The 21,416-nt window shown below is 38.6% G+C and overlaps 3 protein-coding genes across 4 annotated transcripts in view; 1 reads left to right on the forward strand and 2 right to left on the reverse strand.

Annotated features, from left to right (window-relative positions):
- Positions 1-601: 601 nt before the first annotated feature.
- LOC138047380 (protein yippee-like 2) lies at positions 602-2,462 on the reverse strand. Its single transcript, XM_068894217.1, has 4 exons — positions 1,697-2,462; positions 1,550-1,593; positions 1,350-1,458; positions 602-1,133 (listed from the first exon to the last, which is right to left on the reverse strand). The coding sequence occupies exons 1-4, from the start codon at positions 1,799-1,801 to the stop codon at positions 1,044-1,046; spliced, it is 348 nt and encodes a 115-aa protein (XP_068750318.1). The 5' UTR covers positions 1,802-2,462; the 3' UTR covers positions 602-1,043.
- Positions 2,463-5,237: 2,775 nt separating this feature from the next.
- On the reverse strand, positions 5,238-17,910 carry LOC138047381 (DEP domain-containing mTOR-interacting protein-like). 2 transcript variants are annotated; one of them, XM_068894220.1, is made up of 8 exons: positions 17,543-17,910; positions 15,845-15,965; positions 15,137-15,255; positions 13,381-13,599; positions 12,609-12,680; positions 10,266-10,336; positions 8,265-8,369; positions 5,238-5,610 (listed from the first exon to the last, which is right to left on the reverse strand). In XM_068894220.1, the coding sequence occupies exons 1-8, from the start codon at positions 17,787-17,789 to the stop codon at positions 5,476-5,478; spliced, it is 1,089 nt and encodes a 362-aa protein (XP_068750321.1). In that variant the 5' UTR covers positions 17,790-17,910; the 3' UTR covers positions 5,238-5,475. The 2 variants fall into 2 exon arrangements, with proteins under 2 accessions (XP_068750321.1, XP_068750320.1); XM_068894219.1 differs by having other exon boundaries at positions 5,239-5,610; positions 15,137-15,315.
- A 411-nt stretch (positions 17,911-18,321) lies between these two features.
- Positions 18,322-21,416, forward strand: part of LOC138047385 (1-acyl-sn-glycerol-3-phosphate acyltransferase epsilon-like) — an 11,120-nt gene continuing 8,025 nt past the window's right edge. The window contains exons 1-3 of the mRNA XM_068894224.1: positions 18,322-18,660; positions 20,150-20,225; positions 20,694-20,809. Coding sequence (XP_068750325.1) covers positions 18,445-18,660; positions 20,150-20,225; positions 20,694-20,809 — 408 coding nt within the window. The 5' untranslated portion in view covers positions 18,322-18,444. The remainder of the gene's footprint in view (positions 18,661-20,149; positions 20,226-20,693; positions 20,810-21,416) is intronic.

Below are 21,416 nucleotides of genomic sequence, written 5' to 3' on the forward strand. Positions count from 1 at the left end.
ATACAAGATTGCTACTCAGTCTTGCAAAATCACTCCTGACCCCGGAAAGAACTTGCCGGCTAGCACCTCTGTTTAATTTTATCAGCACCTGCACTTCCATTGCATTCTAATGAAGAGACGAAAATTGATAATGATGAATCGGTGATCTGGGAAAAAGTTGATAGCTTTGCCTTCGCACTTTGCTTCTTGAGATTAAGTTTAGCTGTCGGGAATAATAAACGACGATTTCAAGCAATGCGCAATTAAGAAACGTATGATGCATAACGAGCTATAACGTTGAATGATAAAAAAAATTACGAACCAGAAATATAATTCCCCTGCAGTTCCAGTAGTGGAAAAGCAAACCCACGTATTCAACATGCTAATTCTTTTAAAACTTGAAGGAAACAACCTGCAGAAAGATTGAGGGCGAATCATAACATATTGTACTTCAAACATTTGAGGCGGAAGAGAATACGACCAAGCCAACCGTATTAAACTTTTGTTGCTATATTTTGAATCATTTTGTGCTTGCAGTAAATCCCATATTACCTAACACCGCAACAGGAAATAGGAATGCAAATTCATTTATCGTCTTACCCAAAAAAATATAAACTCAAAATGAATTTAAATAAAACAATTTTATTTCTCTCTTCCTTCATGCACGTGACTAAAACGTCGTGTCCGAGGATTTTTCATATTTACAAGATTTCCACCATAATAGAGAATTTAACTGTACAAGCAAGAGTTAAAGACAGAAATTAAAAAGCTTATTGCACCCGATAACACCGTTGCACCTCATCCCATGTATTTACAAACGCAACCTTTATACAATAAAGCTAGAAATTTTCCTTTCTATTTACAAAGGAAACATCCATTCCTGACGAAAGAGTTCTAAATAATTCCGCTCGTTGATAGATCAGAATGTCTGTGTGGTTTGTCCAAGTATAAAAGCTCTCTTAGCGATATGAATAAAACATATTTGCTGTACAAAATCCAACTTCAGTCCCAGGGGAAACATATAGATATACTTTTTTTGTTCATTTTTCTTCGTTTCTCTTCTGTCAATCCCATCCGTTGTCTTTTATCATGTGTGCCATTTCAATAATGAACTTTCCTTCTTTGTATTTTTGGCTGTTTTCGAACGCGTGTTCCTAAAAATGAAAATGAAAATAAAGGATAAGGCGGCTCGTCTTACTGTAAAACTGTAGCGCTTGCACTGCTAATCAATATGGCGAAATTTGCATCTCAGATTTGTTTTGATCCGCAACCGCGAAAAATACGCGCGAATTTTTCGCTCGGATATTTGACCAACTTTTCTTTTCTCCTACCCAAAACTCAGAAAAAGAAACTACGATAAATTTACTTACATATTTCCAACCCAGCGTTGTTTTACAGCACTCGCAATAAATATCGGCAACGGCATGGAGGCCTGTCAACAACACACGTTCCTCAGCTGGCCCGCAACCAACGTTTACTCTGTATAGAGAACAACGGAGTCAAAGTTAGAATATAAAGTAATACACTGAAAACAACAACTTGCATCCTATTCCTTTAAGAATCAACTTACACTTTATTGAACAAATAAGCCCGACCTTGGCTACCTTGGAACGACTGAAATAAAATGAATAAAAATCAACATGGCTGTCGTCATTAACCTCGAAACGCGATCTCTGAAATCTTGTTCAATGGACCAATTCTAATTTAGAGCCTTTACCTTCGAAATAAGTTCATCGTGGTTAGCCAGATGAGCTCGACAATGAATGCAGCTATATTTTCGGTGACACTGAGGACTCAAATAGGCTTGAAACGTTTTCACCATGTTGTCCACTTGTAAAGAATCGACCGCACGCTCTGAAATTGGCACGCTACGTGAAACACAAGACCTTTCAACTTCTGAAGGTAAGACGCACTCTAGCCAAAGAAAACGTTCTAACCCAATTATCGCAATAATCGCACCAACTAGCGATAAAACCCCATCGAACGGTAAACTTCCTTTGGTGCATTCGAAGTTGTTTTGGAAATTTTGTTTTCCGACACATGTGACGGCTGGCTTAGCTTTTGTTCATTTACACCAATTAGAGAGCACCATTTGATGGGCCTTGTGATAGCCTGAGGAAAATAAGCCAATCAAGAAACTCAGACAAAATGCATGCGAAAGAGAAACAAAAGTCTCAAACCGGAAATAGAAAATCACGGATGTCATCTTGCGTCATGTTTCTTCATCCGGCCAGTATGAAGTATTCGAAAAGCTGAATGCGTATGCGTTTCGATTTCTTCATTGAACTTTATCCACAGAAAATTTCCTTTGCAATTTTAACATCGTCCAGGAAATCTCGACATTCATATCACAACACAACCGAAGGTTATGTTTTCGTGACAGAGGGCACGAGTTTCACGATCGCCAGCTGAGATCTTTGTATTCTCCGCAAGAGTTCATTTCGACGACATGCCCTGTGTAGATTTTCATTATTACTTTGTAGGGGCAATTCGATGATAACAAAAAATTCGAGTAATTTCTAAATGAGACAACAATGCAGTCTTTTTATACTGATATTAATCATGTGAAATATTTTGATCAACTAATCCATATCGTCGTGCAATATCCTGGATTTGTATAAACGATCGTCGACCATAATCCTCGTTCTAAACCACAAGATGCAGACAAGGGGCTTGGATGCGCACAGCGAGACATCGCTCGCTTGTTCGCACCAGATTAAACGATTTTAAGAGATCAAAATGATTTAATAAAACGTGATAAAACAGGGGGAAGGACAAAAAAATACAGTGTGATACTGATATCGCACCTTGGCCCCCTTGTTTATTGAAGCATTCACCAATGTTTCAAAAGTGGTTTCAGTGGCGGTTAAGTACTCTGAACAGGCACGTACTGCGACGACACATGCCCACATTGTTTTCTTTTTTTTTTTGGTTTTGTGAACGGCTGGAGTTAGGAGGGAGTTCAATTAGTTTGATGGCCTTACGCAGTTTAATAAGTGAGAAAGGAAGGCAACTGGTGTGATGTAGCCCCGGTGGCAGCCAAGCGTTTGACAAGTCAGCAATATTGAAATTTCTTTACGTTCGTTCAAGGAGAACCTTGCTTGAAAACGTGACCCTTTCATGAGTGCGCTCAGGAAGTTTCGTGCTGTATTTGGGCCTATCCTGCCAAAAAAATGATCTTAATTGCAACAATTTCAATATATTTGACATGGCAATGATGATATGTTTCCTCCGATACTGTAAAACGTACTTCTAATAACTGAACAATGATGTAAGATTCAATTTATTTCGTTTTCGTCTACTGATCCCTAATTGCCGCCAACTATTTTAACGATATTTTTGTTCTCGTCGCTTGACGCGAGCAGATACCTCTGCCTTGATCCCAAGTTACAAGTCCAAGCAAAGCCAGGGTCGTCCTTTTCAAATCGCCTGGTGCGGTGCCGACTTCATCCGTTGATATTTTTGAAATGGAAAACTGATACGTCTCTGTAAGATCATGGCAGAATACGAGAAATGCAGGCCACCTCTAAATTCAACTAACAAAATTATTTTTCTCATGCAGCACTATTGGTCATTAAAAGGATGATCAAAAAATTGAACGACGGGTGTAGACCCCAAGGGAAGGGGGGGGGGGGGGGAAGCAGTTCCCGGGGTGTGGAGTTAGAGACGGTGAGAGCGTGGAAAAGCAGTGATCAAAATGGTCATAGGACTTGCATCCCATCGTATTCGTGAGAAATACAAGAAATACTGACATTTCAGTAAAAAATGCTGTCCTTCACTCATGATCATAGAAGGCTATCTAATGGAATTAGGCCCAAAAACGTAACTCTTCCTAGCTTCTTGCAACTTGTCCCGTCTTCGATGATCACCACATGAGGTTAAAGGAACATTTTCATTTGCTGGTGCCGCAAACCTTTCTGACACAAGTTGCAGGACAGTTGTTACAGTACGCAATGATTGAAAATTTGTTGCAGTGTTGCGAGAAACGGTTGCCCAAAGTACTGGGCAATTTTTGCCTCGTGTGACATACCCTGTTTTGAACATACCCTGCCCATACCCTGTTTCAAACCTTTCACTTAGTTCGAAAAATTGCTTAGTGTAACATTGGCTTAAGGTCATGGTTATAGAGGGTCACTTTGGGGCGCCAACACAACACATCGTGAATCTCATTACGTAGCCGTGAGGAACATCCTTTCAAAACTGGATCAATCAATTTTATTTTCTTCTTATCTATGTGAATACATAATACTGTTATTTTACATCAATTCATTTCCCTAGATGTCCTCTATTTACATGGATATCCAAAAGTGTTTCACATGTAATTCCTCGCGTAAATAAAAATTATTATTTTCTTTGTAACTCAGTTTCAACAAACTTGTCCTTTTGATTTCATGTGTTTTGCTACAGATAAAACTGTAACAGTTCTTTCGCTTTCCTGGATTGTTGGGAGGGAGGGGGTTACGGAATTTAGGGGTTTATCTAAAACCCTAATTTCACTCCGACGTTTGCCGCTTGGCGTAAACGTCATGATTAACCTTTCCAATATCCAGCCATCTTGACCTCACGCTTGGTCAATAACCCATATTTATTAAGCTAGCTGCATTCCTATTGAAATTGCAAAAAAATGTTTTACTGTGAAAATTCGAAAACCGTGAACACTAGAAATATTTATGAAATGTTGTTGTGTTTCAGATAAAAAGCCAATCACGCGCAGAAAACTAAACCGCAGCCACTAACGGTAGTTAGTTTGTGGTTTGATGTTATTTTTTATTGGTTGCTGCAAAACAACGTGTTTGCGGTTTTCGGATTCGCACCGTAAAATCCTAATTATAAAATAGCTCTTCATAAACATTGTTCTTCCAAAAGTAGAGATTCTTTGGTACAGTGATTAAGAAGACTCTGCTTCGGGAAGCAGTGTTAATGATCACGGAGCCTGTCTTACTAGCTAACTTTTGAAGTCATCCCTTCACCGATAAGAGAGAATTTTATTTAGAACAGGACATAAGGGTTTTGCCCAAAATGGAAGAACCCTGCTTGATATTAGCTCATTTCTGTCTTGTTAGTTCCAGATATCAAGCAACTTCTCAAAGGAACGAGACAAGTGAAAAGGAGAGAATTTTCACGCTTTTATGATAAGTAGGAGCCCGCCGTTTCCCGCTGGACGTAAACGTCACTTAGTCATGCTTAACCTCTCGATTTACGGCTAACAGCAAACGAGAAACGGCAGGCTCCTGCTTATCATAAAAGCGTGAATATTTTCTCATTTCAACTTGTCTCGTTCCTTTGAGAAGTGGCTTGATATCTGGAGCTACCAGGACAGCAATGAGCTAATATCAAGCAGGGTTCTCACATTTTTGGCAAAACTCTAATTTCACTCCGACGTTTGCAGTTTGCTGTAAACGTCATGATTAACCTCTCTACTGGTCAAGTTCTCTTTTTGCGTGTTTATGGACCGAGACGAAAACGAGGTCCATAAACACGCAAAAAAACGAGCATCTATTGCACTCCTTTGCAGTGTGTAATAACAACAACATTTATTACGTTTCTTCCCCTCAGAATTTCCTGAGCCACTTCTCTGTGTGTCCAGTAAAGTACGTTTTTGCCATTCACACATTTTAAATACATGTGGACCTGTAGAACAAGAAACAAAGAGAAAAGTTCAAAGTTGAAGTTGATCAAGTGAAGATACGATCCTCGCAGGTATGAAGCAATTTTTGCAATCGCGTAGAGAAGCCTGAAAATTTCAGAACTTCGACGGGGTTTGAACACGTGACCTCGCGATACCGGTGCGACGCTCTAACCAACTGAGCTATGAAGCCACTGACGTTGGGAGCTGGTCATTTGTGGGTTCTAATGTTCCCGTGATCAATGAATCAACGATGAAATGATTCAATATATGATTCATTTCAGGCTTCTCTACGCAATTGCTAAAATTGCGTTCATATATAACTGCGAGGATCATAGCTTCACTTGATTTCATATCCGTAGTTCAATATATGATCCATTTCATACATCATTTCATAGTTGAAGTTGAGTAATAATTGAGAAATAACCATTTTGATTATATATATATTTTGATTACAAAACTAGCAAGAAAAAAAGAAAAGAAAAGGAAGGAGCGCTGGAGCACTAATACGAGGCACTATAAACTGAGATTTATTAACAATTAACGCAAATAATGCAAGTCAAATTAAATGTTGGTTTTTGAGGAGAGGGGTAACCAGAGTACCCGGAGAAAACCTCTTGGTGCAGAGTAGAGAACCAACAAACTTAACCCACATATGACGCTGAGTCTGGGAAACAAACCCAGGCCACATTGGTGGAAGGCGAGTGCTCTCACCACTGCGCCATCCCTGCACCCTTAAACACAAGGGCTTCGAAATCGATCTCTAGATTGTTTCCCTAAAATCCTGTGATTCTGCAAGGCTGTGGAAAGAAGTGTTAAACGTTTCAACTGGCTTCCTAAACAGTAGTTGATTAGCTTTGATTTGCCAACAAAAACAGCTTCAAGGGCTGACCTATTGAGCTTAGCTTAACAGTCAAGTCATACCCCAAATGACTCTGAGTCAGCCTCTGGACAATATGCAAGCCTAAACTTACATCTACTGAAGTCCTATTGATTCTTTAGGTTTAAGTTGGACTTTGATCTCTTTACGTGAACCTTGTAATGTTGATTTACCATGGCACGCAGACTGCTGCCAAATACGTAGAGCACAAATGACAAAATTGTGCTCTGACAAGTGCATCTAACACGTAAGAAATTCCCTTGCAGTTGGACGTAATTATAACAGCCAGACTGACAGACATAGTGCTGTTTGATAAAGCCCAGACCACCATACTGGGACATACAAACATTGTGTTGATTACAAGTTAAAGTTCATATGGCAACCAGGTGTACATGTACAATCAGTCCTAGTTTGTAGCTCCTCCTGTTTGGAATTGAAAGTAACTTTAAAGCCCACCTTCAACCAACAGGCATTGCGGAGTTTTGCCAATGTGCAAGCCAGCGAGCCAGCGAGCCAAACGTGCGAGCCATGCGAGCCGTGCGAGCCATGGCTGCGAGCCATGCGAACCAAGAAGCGAGCCATGCGAGTCATGGCTGCGAGCCATGCGAGCCATGACTGCGAGTCACACAGTTATTGAAAGCTAACCGTTTTAAAATGGGTGCTTAGACTTAATAACTGTTTATCAGCGCTATTTGAAATGGGTGCTTAGACTTAAATGCGAAATTCGCATGACTCGCATGGCTCGCTGGCTCGCAGATTGTCATTACCCGGCATTGCGTGCCACGGAACAATTCTCATGTATGAAAATCCCTCCAAAGCTGAAATTCACCCAATTCACTACTTGCACAAATCCCATAATACACCTCTCTTACCCCCCAAAATCTGCATAGGCATTGTTTTTGACTTCTCTAGGGACATTTTCATGTCCCAGGAGAAATTGCAAACAATGGTTATGCAAAAGATTTGGGGGTAATAGAGGTGCATTATGGGATTGTGCAAGTAGTGAATTAGATCGCTATGATAAGCAATGCAAATTTCCATAACAAAAATGTTTTGACACTTAGCAAGCGTCTTCATCATGGGTGAAGAAAACCCGTTGAAAGAGTCCTGTTTAAAGAGACACACTAATTAGCAACTTCTGACACTAACGAGATGTAGGTATGTGTCACATGAAAGGCCGCCATCATCACGGTTCAAAGGAGCATGAGCAGAATTAATGCGCTATGCCACCAAACAAGGACATTGATGGTACTGTCTGTTGGTAGTGATAATTTTACAACGACCCCATCCTATTGTATTCTTGGTCAAGCGTGCACATTCCCGACAAAGCAGAATTTTCCTTTTTGCAAAGAAAAGGGCTCCGCTTTCTGGTGTTCCTTTAAACATGTAACAAGATGGCATTTGGTTTGTCCGATACATACTTGTTTGCAGTCATAGCAAGGAATGCAATAAACAGCGGCCTTTTTACCTGACACATACCTACATCTCATTAGTGTCAAAGGTCGCTAATTAGCATCTGTATAAAAGGACTCTTCCAATGGCTTCTCTTTGCCCCTGATGAAGACACACGCTAATAAAATTTGTTGAAACATTGGGTCTTTGAACTGAAAACTTTTTAAGTTACTTTCAAATCCAAACTGGAGTAACTATAATGACTGATTGTGTAGATTCCTAAAATTTAACACGGTTGTGCACATCAACAATCTTACTACCCTCCAATGCTCAACCAGTGATTTGGTAGAACTGTTTTGCAATTGGGTGAAGGCCAAATCCCCATACCTTCAAACCAGCTGCTGCTGCTGGCCCTTTGGGATCTACTGTTTGTATATACACAGGACTGGTACCCCGAACCACAAAACCAAAACCAACTGCGTCACTCTTCACCTATCAACAAAAGAAAGGTACATCACTAGGCTTATAAGAACAGGAAGCTCTAATGGGTCACAGTACATTGGCAGCTTAACTATGAGTTAGCCTGCACAGAGGCTCTCTGGCGCTTCGTGGGTCAACAGCTACTGAATTCTCCAGCTGTTGACTGTGTGCCATTCGAGAGTAACAACCAAATGGACAGCCTGTGTACTGGGTAACTATGAGTTAACCCCCAGAAGAAATTTATTGACTCAGGTTTCTACAACTTTCTCTCACCACCGTTCCATTCCTTTCTTCCCTAACATTGTTGAAAGCTTCCTAATTGAAGGCAAAAATATTTTTTCCAGAATTATGAAAACCTCAAAATCCAGCCATAATTTGTGCATTGTGTCATCGTAGTGGACATGACAGACAAAATAGAGTTTGCTTCAGAGACTTGTTTTTGCAGTCAGTGTGAAATGAAGACCAAATTAAGCCCTTAACGAGTAATAACCCAAAGCCTAAACATCAGTTGAGGCCTAATCAGGCTTAGGGTTAAAAAAAAGAAAAGGAACTTTATTTAAGTGTCTAGTCATTCTAGCGCTGGAGCACTAATTAGGGACAAAGTAAACTGAAATCAACAATTAACACAAATTAGGTCAAATGTTGGTTTTTGAGGAGAGGGGAAAACCGGAGTATCCAGAGAAAAATCTCTCAGTGCAGAGTAGAGAACCAACAAACTCAACCCACATATGAGTCTGGGAATCAAACCCGGGCCACATTGGTGGGAGGCAAGTGCTCTTACCACTGCGCCATCCCTGCACCCCTAGCATTAGTAAGGGGGATTTGGGTTTTTTTTTTTTTTAAGTAATTTCTTTACCCCTAGTCCCAGTTGTTCAAAGACTAGATAATTAGCCATTATCCAGAAAATAAAATGTACTCCTCGTGAAATGTTGGCCAAGTTTAGAGTGTGCACATTCACGGTGAAGTGAGCAAATACTGAAATCTTTGTATATCATCAGATAGTGAGTGACTTATCCAGCCCTGGAACAACTAAGGCCAGGTCTGCAGTCTGCAATTTACACTGACCAATTGTCACGGGTTTGAAAGTCTGTAATAGTGTGACCGAGAAAGCCGATCTAAAGACAAAGGTTGAAATAACTGCTGTGCAGAGACAGTATGCCCCAGTGGTGAGGGCACTTGCCGTTGAGATCCAATTCTTTGAATTATTTTGTTCATGGTAGTCCCTGGTTCAACATCTCAGCTGCACTTGTAAATAGCCAACTGGTTTGTCTCCAACCAGTTGGGATTCTTAACAGTTGTTGTTGAATGTTCTGTTCTGTTGTGAGTGTGTTTCATTGGTCCTGAAAAGCCCCTACGGGGAGTGGTCAATTAAGGATGGTGCCTACTAATTAACAATATTTTTGCCCCGGTGTGTGATGATGCAGGAAATGTAGATCTTAACAAGTGTTATTGAAATCTAAAAAGAAAATTGGGGGTAACCAAGATAATTCATGAATAATATTTGTAAAAAGCTTTAAAATACAAAGCAATGTATGGCGTTCTTTCTCAAATTGAAGCTTAATTATCTCTCAAAAATGCATGGTTACCCCCAATTTTCTTTTTGGATACCAAGAGTACTTTGTAAGATCTACTTTCTCTGGATAGTTTTAAACCACGCAAAAATACCCCTGTATTAGTAAGCATCACCGATAGGAAATCCGAGTATCTCAAGATGCGCAGAACGTATGTGCAATAACAATAGTAGGCACCGTCCTTAAGTATTTACTATGTATGTACGTATGTATGCAGTTGTTGTCTACATGATTCAGTGATTAGCATTTCTGCTCTGAAACTGGTGCCCTTTTTTATAGCTGACTCAACAGATGAGAACAATCCAAAACTTATAGTAGGTTTAATTAAAATGCTTACTGTTATATTTTTGCTGATAAAAGGTCCATTTGGATCCAATAATTCATCAATAGTTATTTCTCTGACAACAACTACAAGGGAAACTCTGAATTAGTTTCAACTAAAGTAGCTCTTGTTAATACGACATGGTGACAAGTGCAGAGGAGTGTGACTAAAGTTTATTAAATGCTGAAATCACTGGCAGTTTCAAGTTTTCTGTTGATCATAGGATCATAGGATCACTTTTATCCTCAGTGAAGGACATTCTGGGGAGTGTAATATTTAAAACAAAAAATGAAAAATTAAGCCAACAACAACAGAGTAGTTGTGAGGTTTTCAACCAGAAACTAGAACATTCTCATCTGATTAGTTTAATTTCGTACTGATGAATTCATTCATAAAATGGAACGATGGGTGATGCTGCTATTAAATATTTCAAAGGTGCTAGAGTGAGGAAGGAGGGCCACCAATTTTTAAATAAACCTTCAAGCAGGCCAATTTACTTGATAATTTTTTGTTATTAGAGTATGGCCTTTGACATGCTTATTTAGTGTTATTGGAATATCATAGATCTCACACAATATGGATGTGGAAAATATAATAGCAAAGTAGCCGCCACTAAGGATCTCACAACTGGAGCAAAAGTTATAAAAATGAAGGGCAGTTATGATAATGAGACTATTTTCAGGTTTCGTTTTTCTTTTCTGCTTATTTGTTGTGGTTGTTGTTTTGCTTCTTCTTCTTCTTTTTTGTTGTTAATAAACAAAGACGGATCTAATGATGTTGTCAGTTTGAATCCAGGCCCTCAGGTTCCAGATGGTGGCAGAAAGGAAAGGAAAAAACTTTATTTAATAAGTGCCTATTCATTCTAGCACTGGCCAGAGCACTAATTGGGGACACTGTAAACTGAAATCAACAATAATTATTAAAACAAATCAAGTCAAAGCTTGGTTTTTGAGGAAAGGGGAAAACCGAAGTACCCAGAGAAAAACCTCTCGGGGGAGGGTAAGAGAACCAACAAACTCAACCCACATATGATGCCGAGTCTGGTAATCGAACCCAGGCCACATTGGTGGGAGGTGAGTGTTCTCACCACTGTGCCATCCCTGCACCCGACAGGCTTTTTCTGTTCTGTGATCAACTGTAGTCGACAGACCTTTTACTGTCACAGTGATTAAATGAGTTGCGTTCTTCAGATTCTGTAAAGTTCATTGTCTCACAACTACGTTACACTTACAACTGGAGCAAAAGTTATATTTAGTTAACTGAAGAGCAGAGAAGGTCCATTTTCAAAGAGATTTAGAATGGTTAATGGTAAGGAATTTGATCCCATTAACACATTAGCCAACATATCACCCATGAAAAGGCAACATGTTTGCTGACACACTACTAACATGTTAGACAACATAGTACCAATACATGCTGAATCGTGATCAATGTGTTGGCTGACACATTTCCACAAATGGGGTGAACTCGTTACAAGATATATATCCACTAATGGAGCAATAATTACACAAATTCTAGACAATTGCATTTATTTATTAATATTTACATTAGCTCATGACCTTGAAGCATTTAACTCTGGCTCAGAGCTGGGGTTTTTTAAATCTATTAAGGAGGGTGCCTTAACTATTGTAACAGTTATTGCGCATACATTCTGCGCATCTCCAGACACTCGGGTTTCCTATCGGTGATGCTTAATAAATACAGGGATTTTTTGCCCGCTCTAAAACTATCCGGAGAAAGTAGATCTTAGTAAGTACTCTTGGTATGTGAAAAAAAAATTGGGGGTAATTAACCATGCATTTTTGAGAGATAACTATATATAAGCTTCAATTTGAGAAAGAATGCCATACATTACTTTGTATTTTAAAGCTTTTTACAAATATTACTCATCAATTATCTTTGAAAAAAGCATAGTAACCCCCAATTTTCTTTTTGGATTTCAATAAAACTTGTTAAGATCTACATTTCCTGCATAATCATAAACCGGGGGAAAAAAACTTTTTAATTAGTAGGCACCATCCTTAATTAACCCATTGACCCCTGAGAATGAGTCTTCATAGATTTTACTCTGTCTAATTCCAGAGGGTTTTGCTCATCAATGGAGGGTGTCCTAGGGCATTTAACGTGTGAATGGCATGGGTTAATTAACATTTCCTTATTTGGATACATAAAATAGCTCGTGCACTTTCCATGTGCAGCTCTTCAATCTCATTTTTGTCCATACATGTTTTTTGGGGCGGGCATAAAATTGGTGTCCTAAAATACCCTGCCAGCTTTGTTCCAAGGAAAAGAGTTGCAAGTTACCCACTTCAAGGTCATGTACTGCTTCTGATATTTAGTACACATCTTTTAAGTTACCAGGTCTGGGGCTCTGACTGAGACTACCACTTGAAGAAAAGAAATCTGGACTTTCAGGTGATGTCTGATTATCTGCAATCAGTTAAGCTCAAAGTTCAAGTGGAAACATAAATTATACAGCTCAATCATCATTTTGTAGAAATATTAAACTTAATAAAAAAAGGAATTACATGTATTTAATAATGTCCTCTTCCCTAAAAAAAATCCTAGCTGGTTCGAAGCAAAAACCCAACTGGCTTGTTTTAGACCAAACAGGTCAAAGGTCAAAGGTCACAAGTCACAGGTCATTGTTTAACCAATACAGAGAGAATCCTCAACAATGACAAAGCTAACCTTAGGTCTAATTAGACCTAAACAAGTTGAGCTTTTGGGCATAATGTTAACATTGGTTTAAATGGTTTAAGGGTTGTCTCTGTATTGGTAAAACAACAATTGAAAGGCTGTGTAGTAGCAGAACACCTGTGACCTGTGACCTGTATTTTGTACCTACCCTATTATGTTGTGGTTCAAAATTTTTCTTGGTTTTTTTCCCAATATTAAGTCATAACATAAAACAAAGGGAACATCAAAATTGAACCATAAACATTGCATGTCAACTTCAGCAAAAGGTTAATAAAGATTTCCAGTCTTGACTGATACATGTAGCTTATCACCAAGTTACACTCCCTCCTGAGCCAACAATAAATTATTTGGTGCAAACAAAGAACATATTTCACTTCTTTATATGGGACATTACCTTTGAGCTTTATCTGGATTTTTTAAATTGACTTACCAAGTGCTTCATTCACTTCTGGTCTTTCTTTTGAAAAAGGAACTGGACAAGAGCGCTGTGTGGTGAGTGGTAGAAGATTTCTTTGTGTGAAGTTTCTTGGTGAACCAGGAATCTTTTCATCAATAATCCCCAGCGCATCAATCAACTTCTTGTTCACTACTTTGTCAATCATGAACTGGTAAAAGATGTTTTCATCTCGGAAGTGAAATTCATCTGTGACTGAAGAAGAAAAATCGTACTATTCATCACAAATTCTGTGAGGCACGCAGAGCTATCATGCCGCAGTCACCAGCAAGTACACAGAGTTGTGGTACCTTAAGTTTGTTACTGCCAAATAATTAGTACACATTAGGTATTATATCACATGATTTTGAGTGGAATTTTGAATAAAATAAGTACAAGTATTTCAAAGACAAACAAAATACAGGCTTGTGCAAGTGCTTATTTATTCCAAATTGCACAAGAAAAATGATGCCCGGATTACTCATTTATGATATACATGCAAAAATTTCCCAGTCTATTGGACTAACATTATATTTTCAACTATCTGCACTAATTTCACTTTTCTGCACTCTGTTTGGGATTCATTGACATGCTCTTAACCAATCAATATGCTGAAAAATTTGCATGTATATTATTAGGTAAAGTAACGTAGGATTTGTAAAAGAATTTATTGTAGAAGCTGACTCTCCTGTAATTCGGTTACGAATTAGACTGCGATGGGATGAGATAAAGTTACACATTATCATTATTATTAGATAAGAGGCTTTGCTCCTCAGTTTTTAATAATTTATATTCAAATACAGTGCAATACCTTCATTCAGATCTCCATAGTGCTCCTGCCAATGTTTATTATCTTGTTGACCCACAGTACATAGAGTATTTAATCAGTTTGTCCTTAGCTAAGATAGGGACCTGCTACAAGTGTGCTAAGACAAGAGGCTACAGGCAGTCTACACTTTTTTCGAAGGATTTTTAGCTGACTTCCTTTCAGTTCACAGCATTTCAGTGTTTTGGTTTTTTGTTACCACATCTTGGTAAATATCCAGTTTCATTTCGTAGTCCAAAGTCCACAGTCCCCATTCCATGACCCAATGATAGGGTTGCGTGCAATTGCGGATAAACTGTTGTTAACAGCATTGATTCCAATCAAAACTAGAAAACAGATGCTTTGCAAATCTCTATGATATTTAAAAATATTTAATACTTTTTCTTAAGAATACTGAGAGAATTAGAAAATTACGATATCTTTTAAAGAGTCATACAATAACCGGATATTGCACTGCATGCAACGAAAACACAAAAACTTGTTTCCAGTCACGCACACAATTCATTAATACAATCATATTTCCCTGTTAATCTGTCACGTAGTCTTTCGTGGTTTAGAGGTCATCGCGATTGCCTGTGAAGGAAGAGATACCGAGTTGGAATCCCACTTGAACTGCCTTCTGCGAGAAAGAGATATCTTACACGTGCACAGCCAGAGCGCGACCGGACAAAAGTCAAAAGTCCAAAAATGGAGTCGAAAACTATACTTTGTTCTTCGAACAAAGTAACATGGACCTGACACTAGTTGACCCATGTTTGTTATGTTTTACTAATTTCGCTTTTTTATCATTCTGTGTGCATGCAACATGAGTTGATCTGTGTTAAGACGAATTAAACCATTGTCCTTGCGAAACGGATGGGCCCTTATTTGCACTGTGGCTTTATAACTTCTTATAAGACAGTGAAATTTAAATCCTGATTTACCTACCATGCTTAATAATTGCTTGATCCAAAAGTTCTCTGCCCAGTAACACTGCTTGGCCTCTGTCAGGTACCTCACCATTTTGTATTAGCCAATCTACCAGCTCAAGGCCAGTGAAACAGCTCCTGTACACAAAGTCATGGCATGGTGTCAACTTGATCAACTGTCCTTCCTCGTTTTTTGCCCTTTATAGACAAAAATGGAACATCACAATATATACAAAGATTAGATTATGCTGCTTTACAAACCAATCAGTAACTTGATAGCAACATACGTGACAGGGGATTTATGAACTTTACAGCACAAATTTAACAAACTGAGCAAATTGCTGATTTCTGCATTATGTGGACAGTAATTAAAAGTGCTTGTCTCCAACAGAAAAGACAGGTTGTGACAGTGTATAATATAAAGAACAGAGCTCAATTCCCTGGGACACACGGCTTCCATTTCTTAGTTTAGGGACACAAAAATAATGTCCAGACTCTTAAGACAGTCTATTATAACCCTGGCTACTGCCTGGGAATGACAACTGAAAAATGGGATTTCACTTAATGGGGATTGGATTTCAAACTTAGAAACAGGATGTGCAGAAAAAAGGTAGGAAGAAGGGAACTCAACAATCTTTAGGATGCCTTGGAAGCAGATTTAATAAATCCCACCAACCCTACCCTCTGCTTGCATCGCTTGGGGTATTCACTGTATCTTAATTATCACCTGTGAAAAATGTCACAACCCTTATATATCACAGCAAGGTCAGAATTCGGAACAACAGTGTCATCATCTCTTCGGAATCTGTAGAAAAGCATCTCGTCTTTAAAATGATGATCATCACAGACTGAAAGGATAATAAACAACAGAGCAGCATTAATTTGAAAGACAAATCCTCACCTTTTTGCAGCAACTGCCAGACAGGAATTGCAGCTACAGGATTTGGATGATAGTTATGAAAGGAGGACAGTGGCAGGAATGTCTGGGGCATAATTTACTAAAACACAAAACAGTGAAATGACACACCAAAACACCATGTATGACCCCAACATACATTGAATACTAACTGACAAGGGTTGGATTTGAGATTAAATATCGTTTTAGGTCTTATTAGGCCTAAAACGTTAACGTTATTGCTCCTAATCTCAGTCTTAATTCAGTCGATCAATTCAGTCCTAATTCATAGAGCTTGAGATTAGGATTCAAATTAAGAATGAGATTAGGACATTAGGCCTAAAGCGATATTTAATCTCAAATCCAATCTTTGTCGGTTAAGTATTCAATGTACAATGTTTGGTGGGGTCATACATGGTGTTTTGGTGCTTCGATTTGCTGTTTCGGTGTTTCACTGTTTCATTGTTTAGTAACGTCCAAATGTCTGGGAAATACGGCTTGGGAAAGGTATTGGAGAAGACTGGATATCCGGAGGGGAAACAGCAAATGCAAGGCCTATAACAGAGGGAAAGCCTACAACAAATGCAAAAATTTCGGGGCTGGACAAATCTGCGAGCCAGCGAGCCGTGCGAATTTTGCATTTAAGCCTAAGCAGCCATTTGATAAACAGTTATTAAGTCTAAGCACCCATTTTAAAATGTTTAGCTTTCAATAACTGTGTGACTTCCATGTTGACTCCCATGGCTCACCCTGTTGGCTCACATGACTCGCAGCCATGGCTCGCATGGCTCGCAGCTATGGCTCGCATGACTCACTGGCTCGCACATTGTCCTAACTCAAAACTTTCACTCGCAGAATAAATTTATTGTTAAAATTGTGATTGCAAAGGAATGTCAGAAGAAATTTAAAAGTCTTCCTGGGATGGCTTGCCCTGAAATGTTGGGCATATGCGTAGACTACAAAACTTAAAATTCTTATTCATAATTACATCATGAATGCCCAATATTCTTGGACCAGCAACATTTCAAGATATGGATATTTGTCTCCAGAGTTATGGGATGCATTTGAGTATAGGTATACTAAATCCGTACTTGGTTGAATGGTAAAGAAAAAAATGGTTATGAACTGGGGTGGCTATCAAGTTATACACAAGAGGGTGCAGTAAGGTGCTCTTCCTTTCTCTGGGAAATCAAAGATGGTCTTTCCCTTTTTTTTTTCACAGGGGAAGTCGAAGGACTTATTTCTTAGGAGGTATATATGGTTGATGGCCTCATCAACAGGAGAGTGCAGGTTTTAAGAGAATGGCCCCATGCTTCCAAATTGCTGAAAGAATAAATCCAAAGAGAAAATGTCACTGAGCTTTTCTTCAAGGGAGTTTAAAGTACATTTTTTTATCTTATAGGCTGCAATCCACAACAATCAATTTTAACATGCATATTAAATAAGCTTACTAATTATTATTATGCATGAATTGCTTAAGCCAGCTTAATCTACAAATTTTATTTTCGTTATAATTATGGATTCACTAACCGTGATGGATTATGCTGTTTTCGAATAAAACGTTCATGCACTGCACAGCTCCAGCACGACTATTTGCTTCTCCGTTCTGTATCAACCAGTCCACAAGATCACGACCAACAAAACAACAAGGATAAGTTCTGAGGTGATACCGCCTGTCTCGGATCATAACAGGATCTTCCTCACCGTGCAGGCGATTCCTAAGGTGTTCTCCGATCAACACGACCTCTAACGCTTTTAGTGAAAGATGTTCTGTCATTTTGAAGCAGATCAATCCTTGTTTAAGAGCATAACGACCGTTATTCGCGCTCTAAATAAGACAACTTAACGTAACTTAAACAGTGCCTTTTTAATAGCAGTGCCACGACAAAGAGGAAATGTTGGGTAGCCTGGGGCACATCACGACGATCCCAGTTTCTTTTTTCAATTTTTTTTGTTACAATTGTATCGTTTATTTGGTGGTTTTTACCTGGGCATAGGGAAAAACAGACAATAACCCAAGTTATCCAATTTTTACTGCAAACGAATAATCATAAAAATTGTTTTTTTTCTTGTGACAGAAACGTGTAACAATTTTTACGTGACCCTCGCGGTGAAGAAACGGTCACTGGTTCTGCAACAACAGAAATAAGCAACAGTACAAATAACTAAATGTACAATATCGTGGAATAGTTGTACTCATTTAGTGTGTTTTCCGATCAATAACTTACAGAGCTAAAGGAAAAAATTGAATGCCCGTATAAACCCATCCCTATCCACTCCCCTTCTCTACCTCGCTACAGCTTAGCGACCTCGTTTTTTTCTCATCATATGGCGCTTTGATGCACGAGGTTTGAAGTGCTCTGAACTCTGCAAAGTTTCTGTAGTTAGTTCGCTTTCTGCATACCCAAAAAGTTAAAGTTCTTTTTGTTAAAATGATAAATGCGCTGCATCACTTGCAGATTCTGCGTTTTGCAGTTCCTGCCACAATAGTTTTAGGAGTTGCACCTCAGTACTTCTGTATATGGCTTGCTTTACGGTTTCTCTCCCTCCCTTTTCCTCGACGATGTTTCGAGCGTGGTGATGAATTTTTCTACGACACGTACCAATCACTTATTTGCTTCTTTTACGAGACTTGCTCTGGAGCAGAGGTAATGTAGCTCGCTGAAATATTTAATATTTTAATTAAGTGTCTAAATTATGTCCATAATGTTCGCTTAGTAAAATATATTCTATATACAAGGCTAAAAGTTAAAAAATTAAAATATTCAAACCAAACGTTTTCGGCTGTTTGCCATCATCAGGGTTGCCACCCTGATGATGGCAAACCGCCGAAAGCGTTTGGTTTGAATATTTTAATTTTTTAACTTTTAGTCTTGTATATAGAATATGTCTAAATTATTTTTTTGTATTGGTAATCACATAATTTCGAGTGCAATTTGGAATAAATTATAAGAAGGAGTAAGTTTTTTCAAAGACCACCAAAATTGCACGAGAAAAATGATGTGATTACTTAATAGTTATGTACATGAGAAAATTCAAGATGGTTAAGCGAAAGAAATGCATGTGTATGACACAGTTAGGGAAAAATTGTACCATAAATTGCACCATCCAGGGTGCGCTCTTGATTTGAAAACAAAAGATTTGATTGGTTCTGACCAAACTCTATTGTCTATTAGCCAATCATAATCCAGAATTTTGATGTGTAATTTGCGCTGTTACTTTTTGCACTGTTACACTTGAACTGCACTGCTCTCAGCCAATCAGAATCGAGTATTTTTTTCATGTATAGTGATGTAGCTCTTACCTTAACAGCTATGTATCCGACTTTATCAAGCTTTATTTGTAAATATTTATTTCTTATTTAATTTAGATTATTTTAACGAAATAAAGGTTTTAATAGACAGCTTTTAATTAAGAGGATATTTCCTATTATTAAAAACTGGATCATTGGATAATGCAATTCGAGAGTTTTGGTTGGCTAAGCCATCATGGGTTTTGAGCCATTATACCATGATCTACAAACACGGCAAGCATATGCTTGATTTTTTGGGCCTTTTTTATTTTTATTGTAGTCTAGTTTTCTATATTTTGGGGAAATGTTTAATAAAACAATTATTCCTCTCGCGCTTGTTGGATATGAGAGGATTATAGCCAACTCAGCGCTACACGCCTCGTTGGCTGTCTACATCTCATATCCAACGCGCGCTCATGGAATAATTGTTAATTACTATATACTAAAACAGTGGATGGCATTGAACATGCACGCTGATTGGCTACTCAAACTTTGGATATCCTTTGCCTATCCGAGCAATTCGTGCTGAATTTTTGCCCGAAAATGTTATATTCTTTGCAGGAATAAATGAGTTAAAATCATATTTTAGTGCTGTGTTATGTCACTGTTTTAGTTTATTCTAAAACAACTATTCACTTCGGTGTCGGTGGCTAGCAGTGAATTTTTAGCGAACGGCTTCATGGCTTGGTAAATAACCACCACTAGCCACCTCCACTTCGGTGAATAGTTGTTAACTATCAAATTCTTAACCTTGCATATTGCATTTCGAGCATTGATTTATCACTCAATTTTTTCCTGAGTACACTTCCTCTGGGAAAGTTATTGGTAAAATTAATTTTTCATAGGTAATTTTTTATGGTGACCCAATTCCTTGGGATAAGCAAGAAAATGTCATCATATTGTGCAACCATCAAAGTTCAGGTCAGTAACATATAGTTTGTACAGCTGTACAAAGTAAACTTCTATTGGCTAAAATTAAAGAACTTTGCATTCACAAATGCTCCCCTTCCCCCCAAAGCTGCCAAGTCACCTGACCTGTGAACAGAAGTGTGGATGCTGGTGTGGATAATCCCTGATCAATTCAATCTAGTTTATAGAAGGACAACAAGATTTATCTAACAAGTGATAAGATCTTTGTGAAGAGATAAATTTTTGAAAATTATGTGGGACCTTTTGGAAAAAATTTGAAAGTTCTGTAAGTGAAGATAAGATAAGATAAGATACGATAATGTCATGCTAATTGCTATTGCAAGTATATATGGCAATGAAGCATACTATGGTGCCCCTGCCATGTGTTAGAAAACTCTTTACTGGGTTAATCATGTATTACCCTCTCAAAATAAAGAACATTGTATTGTATTGTATTGTATTGTATTGTATTTTCTATAGTGGACTGGATAGTCTCAGATTTCATTGGTATCAGGCAAGGTTCATTAGGAAGACTAAGATACATTTTGAAGAGTGGACTAAAATATTTGCCATTGTATGGATTTTACTTTGCCCAGGTAAACCTTTCAACAATACTGTCAATGATTACAAAAAGGAATTTAGCTGGCTGTTTTGAAGTCCAGGTCCCAGTTGTTCAAAAGGTGAATTTATAACATTATCTGGCAGATAGTGCTATCCATCATTTGAACAGCTAGAGCCAGAGGTGCAATAGCCTGCGTAGCAAGCGTTTCTGTTCGAAAAAAAGAGCTCCCAAACGATTGTCCAGGGAGGCGCGGTGGCCTCATGGTTAGTGTGCTCAACTTCAGAGCGAATGGTCCAGGTTCGGGACCTGGCTGGGGACATTGTGTTGTGTTCTTGGGCAAGACACTTTACTCCTTCAGTTCCTCTCTCCACCCAGGTGTATAAATGGGTACCAGCAAAATGCTGGGGGTAACCCTGCAATGGACTAGCATCCCATCCAGGGGGGAGTAGAAATACTCCTAGTCGCTTCATGCTACAGAAACCGGGGATAAGCTCCGGCCTGATGGGCCACTAGGCCTTTAAGGAATAAGCTGACTTTACCTTTTTTTTTTTAAACGATTTTCTGCAAACAGGTGTTCTTTCGAACAGGAATGCTTGCTACGCAGGCTAGAGGTGCAAGTAGTTAGATGCATGCATCAAAGT

This window comes from Montipora capricornis, chromosome 4, assembly GCF_036669925.1.
Source record: "Montipora capricornis isolate CH-2021 chromosome 4, ASM3666992v2, whole genome shotgun sequence".
Taxonomy (NCBI): Eukaryota; Metazoa; Cnidaria; class Anthozoa; order Scleractinia; family Acroporidae; genus Montipora; species Montipora capricornis.

Bases quoted from the DNA above. Each gene is read 5' to 3' on its own strand.
- LOC138047380 (XM_068894217.1), bottom strand. From the start codon at position 1,801: ATGGTGAAAACGTTTCAAGCCTATTTGAGTCCTCAGTGTCACCGAAAA. The intron at 1,459-1,549 runs GTAAGTTGATTC...TTCTCTATACAG, and splicing joins GCTTATTTGTTCAATAAAGT to AGTAAACGTTGGTTGCGGGC. The intron at 1,134-1,349 runs GTAAGTAAATTT...TTTCATTTTTAG, and splicing joins CAACGCTGGGTTGGAAATAT to GAACACGCGTTCGAAAACAG.
- LOC138047381 (XM_068894219.1), bottom strand. From the start codon at position 17,789: ATGACAGAACATCTTTCACTAAAAGCGTTAGAGGTCGTGTTGATCGGA. The intron at 8,370-10,265 runs GTAAGCATTTTA...TTTTGTTGATAG, and splicing joins TTATCAGCAAAAATATAACA to GTGAAGAGTGACGCAGTTGG. The intron at 5,611-8,264 runs GTATGGGGATTT...CTTGTTCTACAG, and splicing joins CAGCAGCAGCTGGTTTGAAG to GTCCACATGTATTTAAAATG.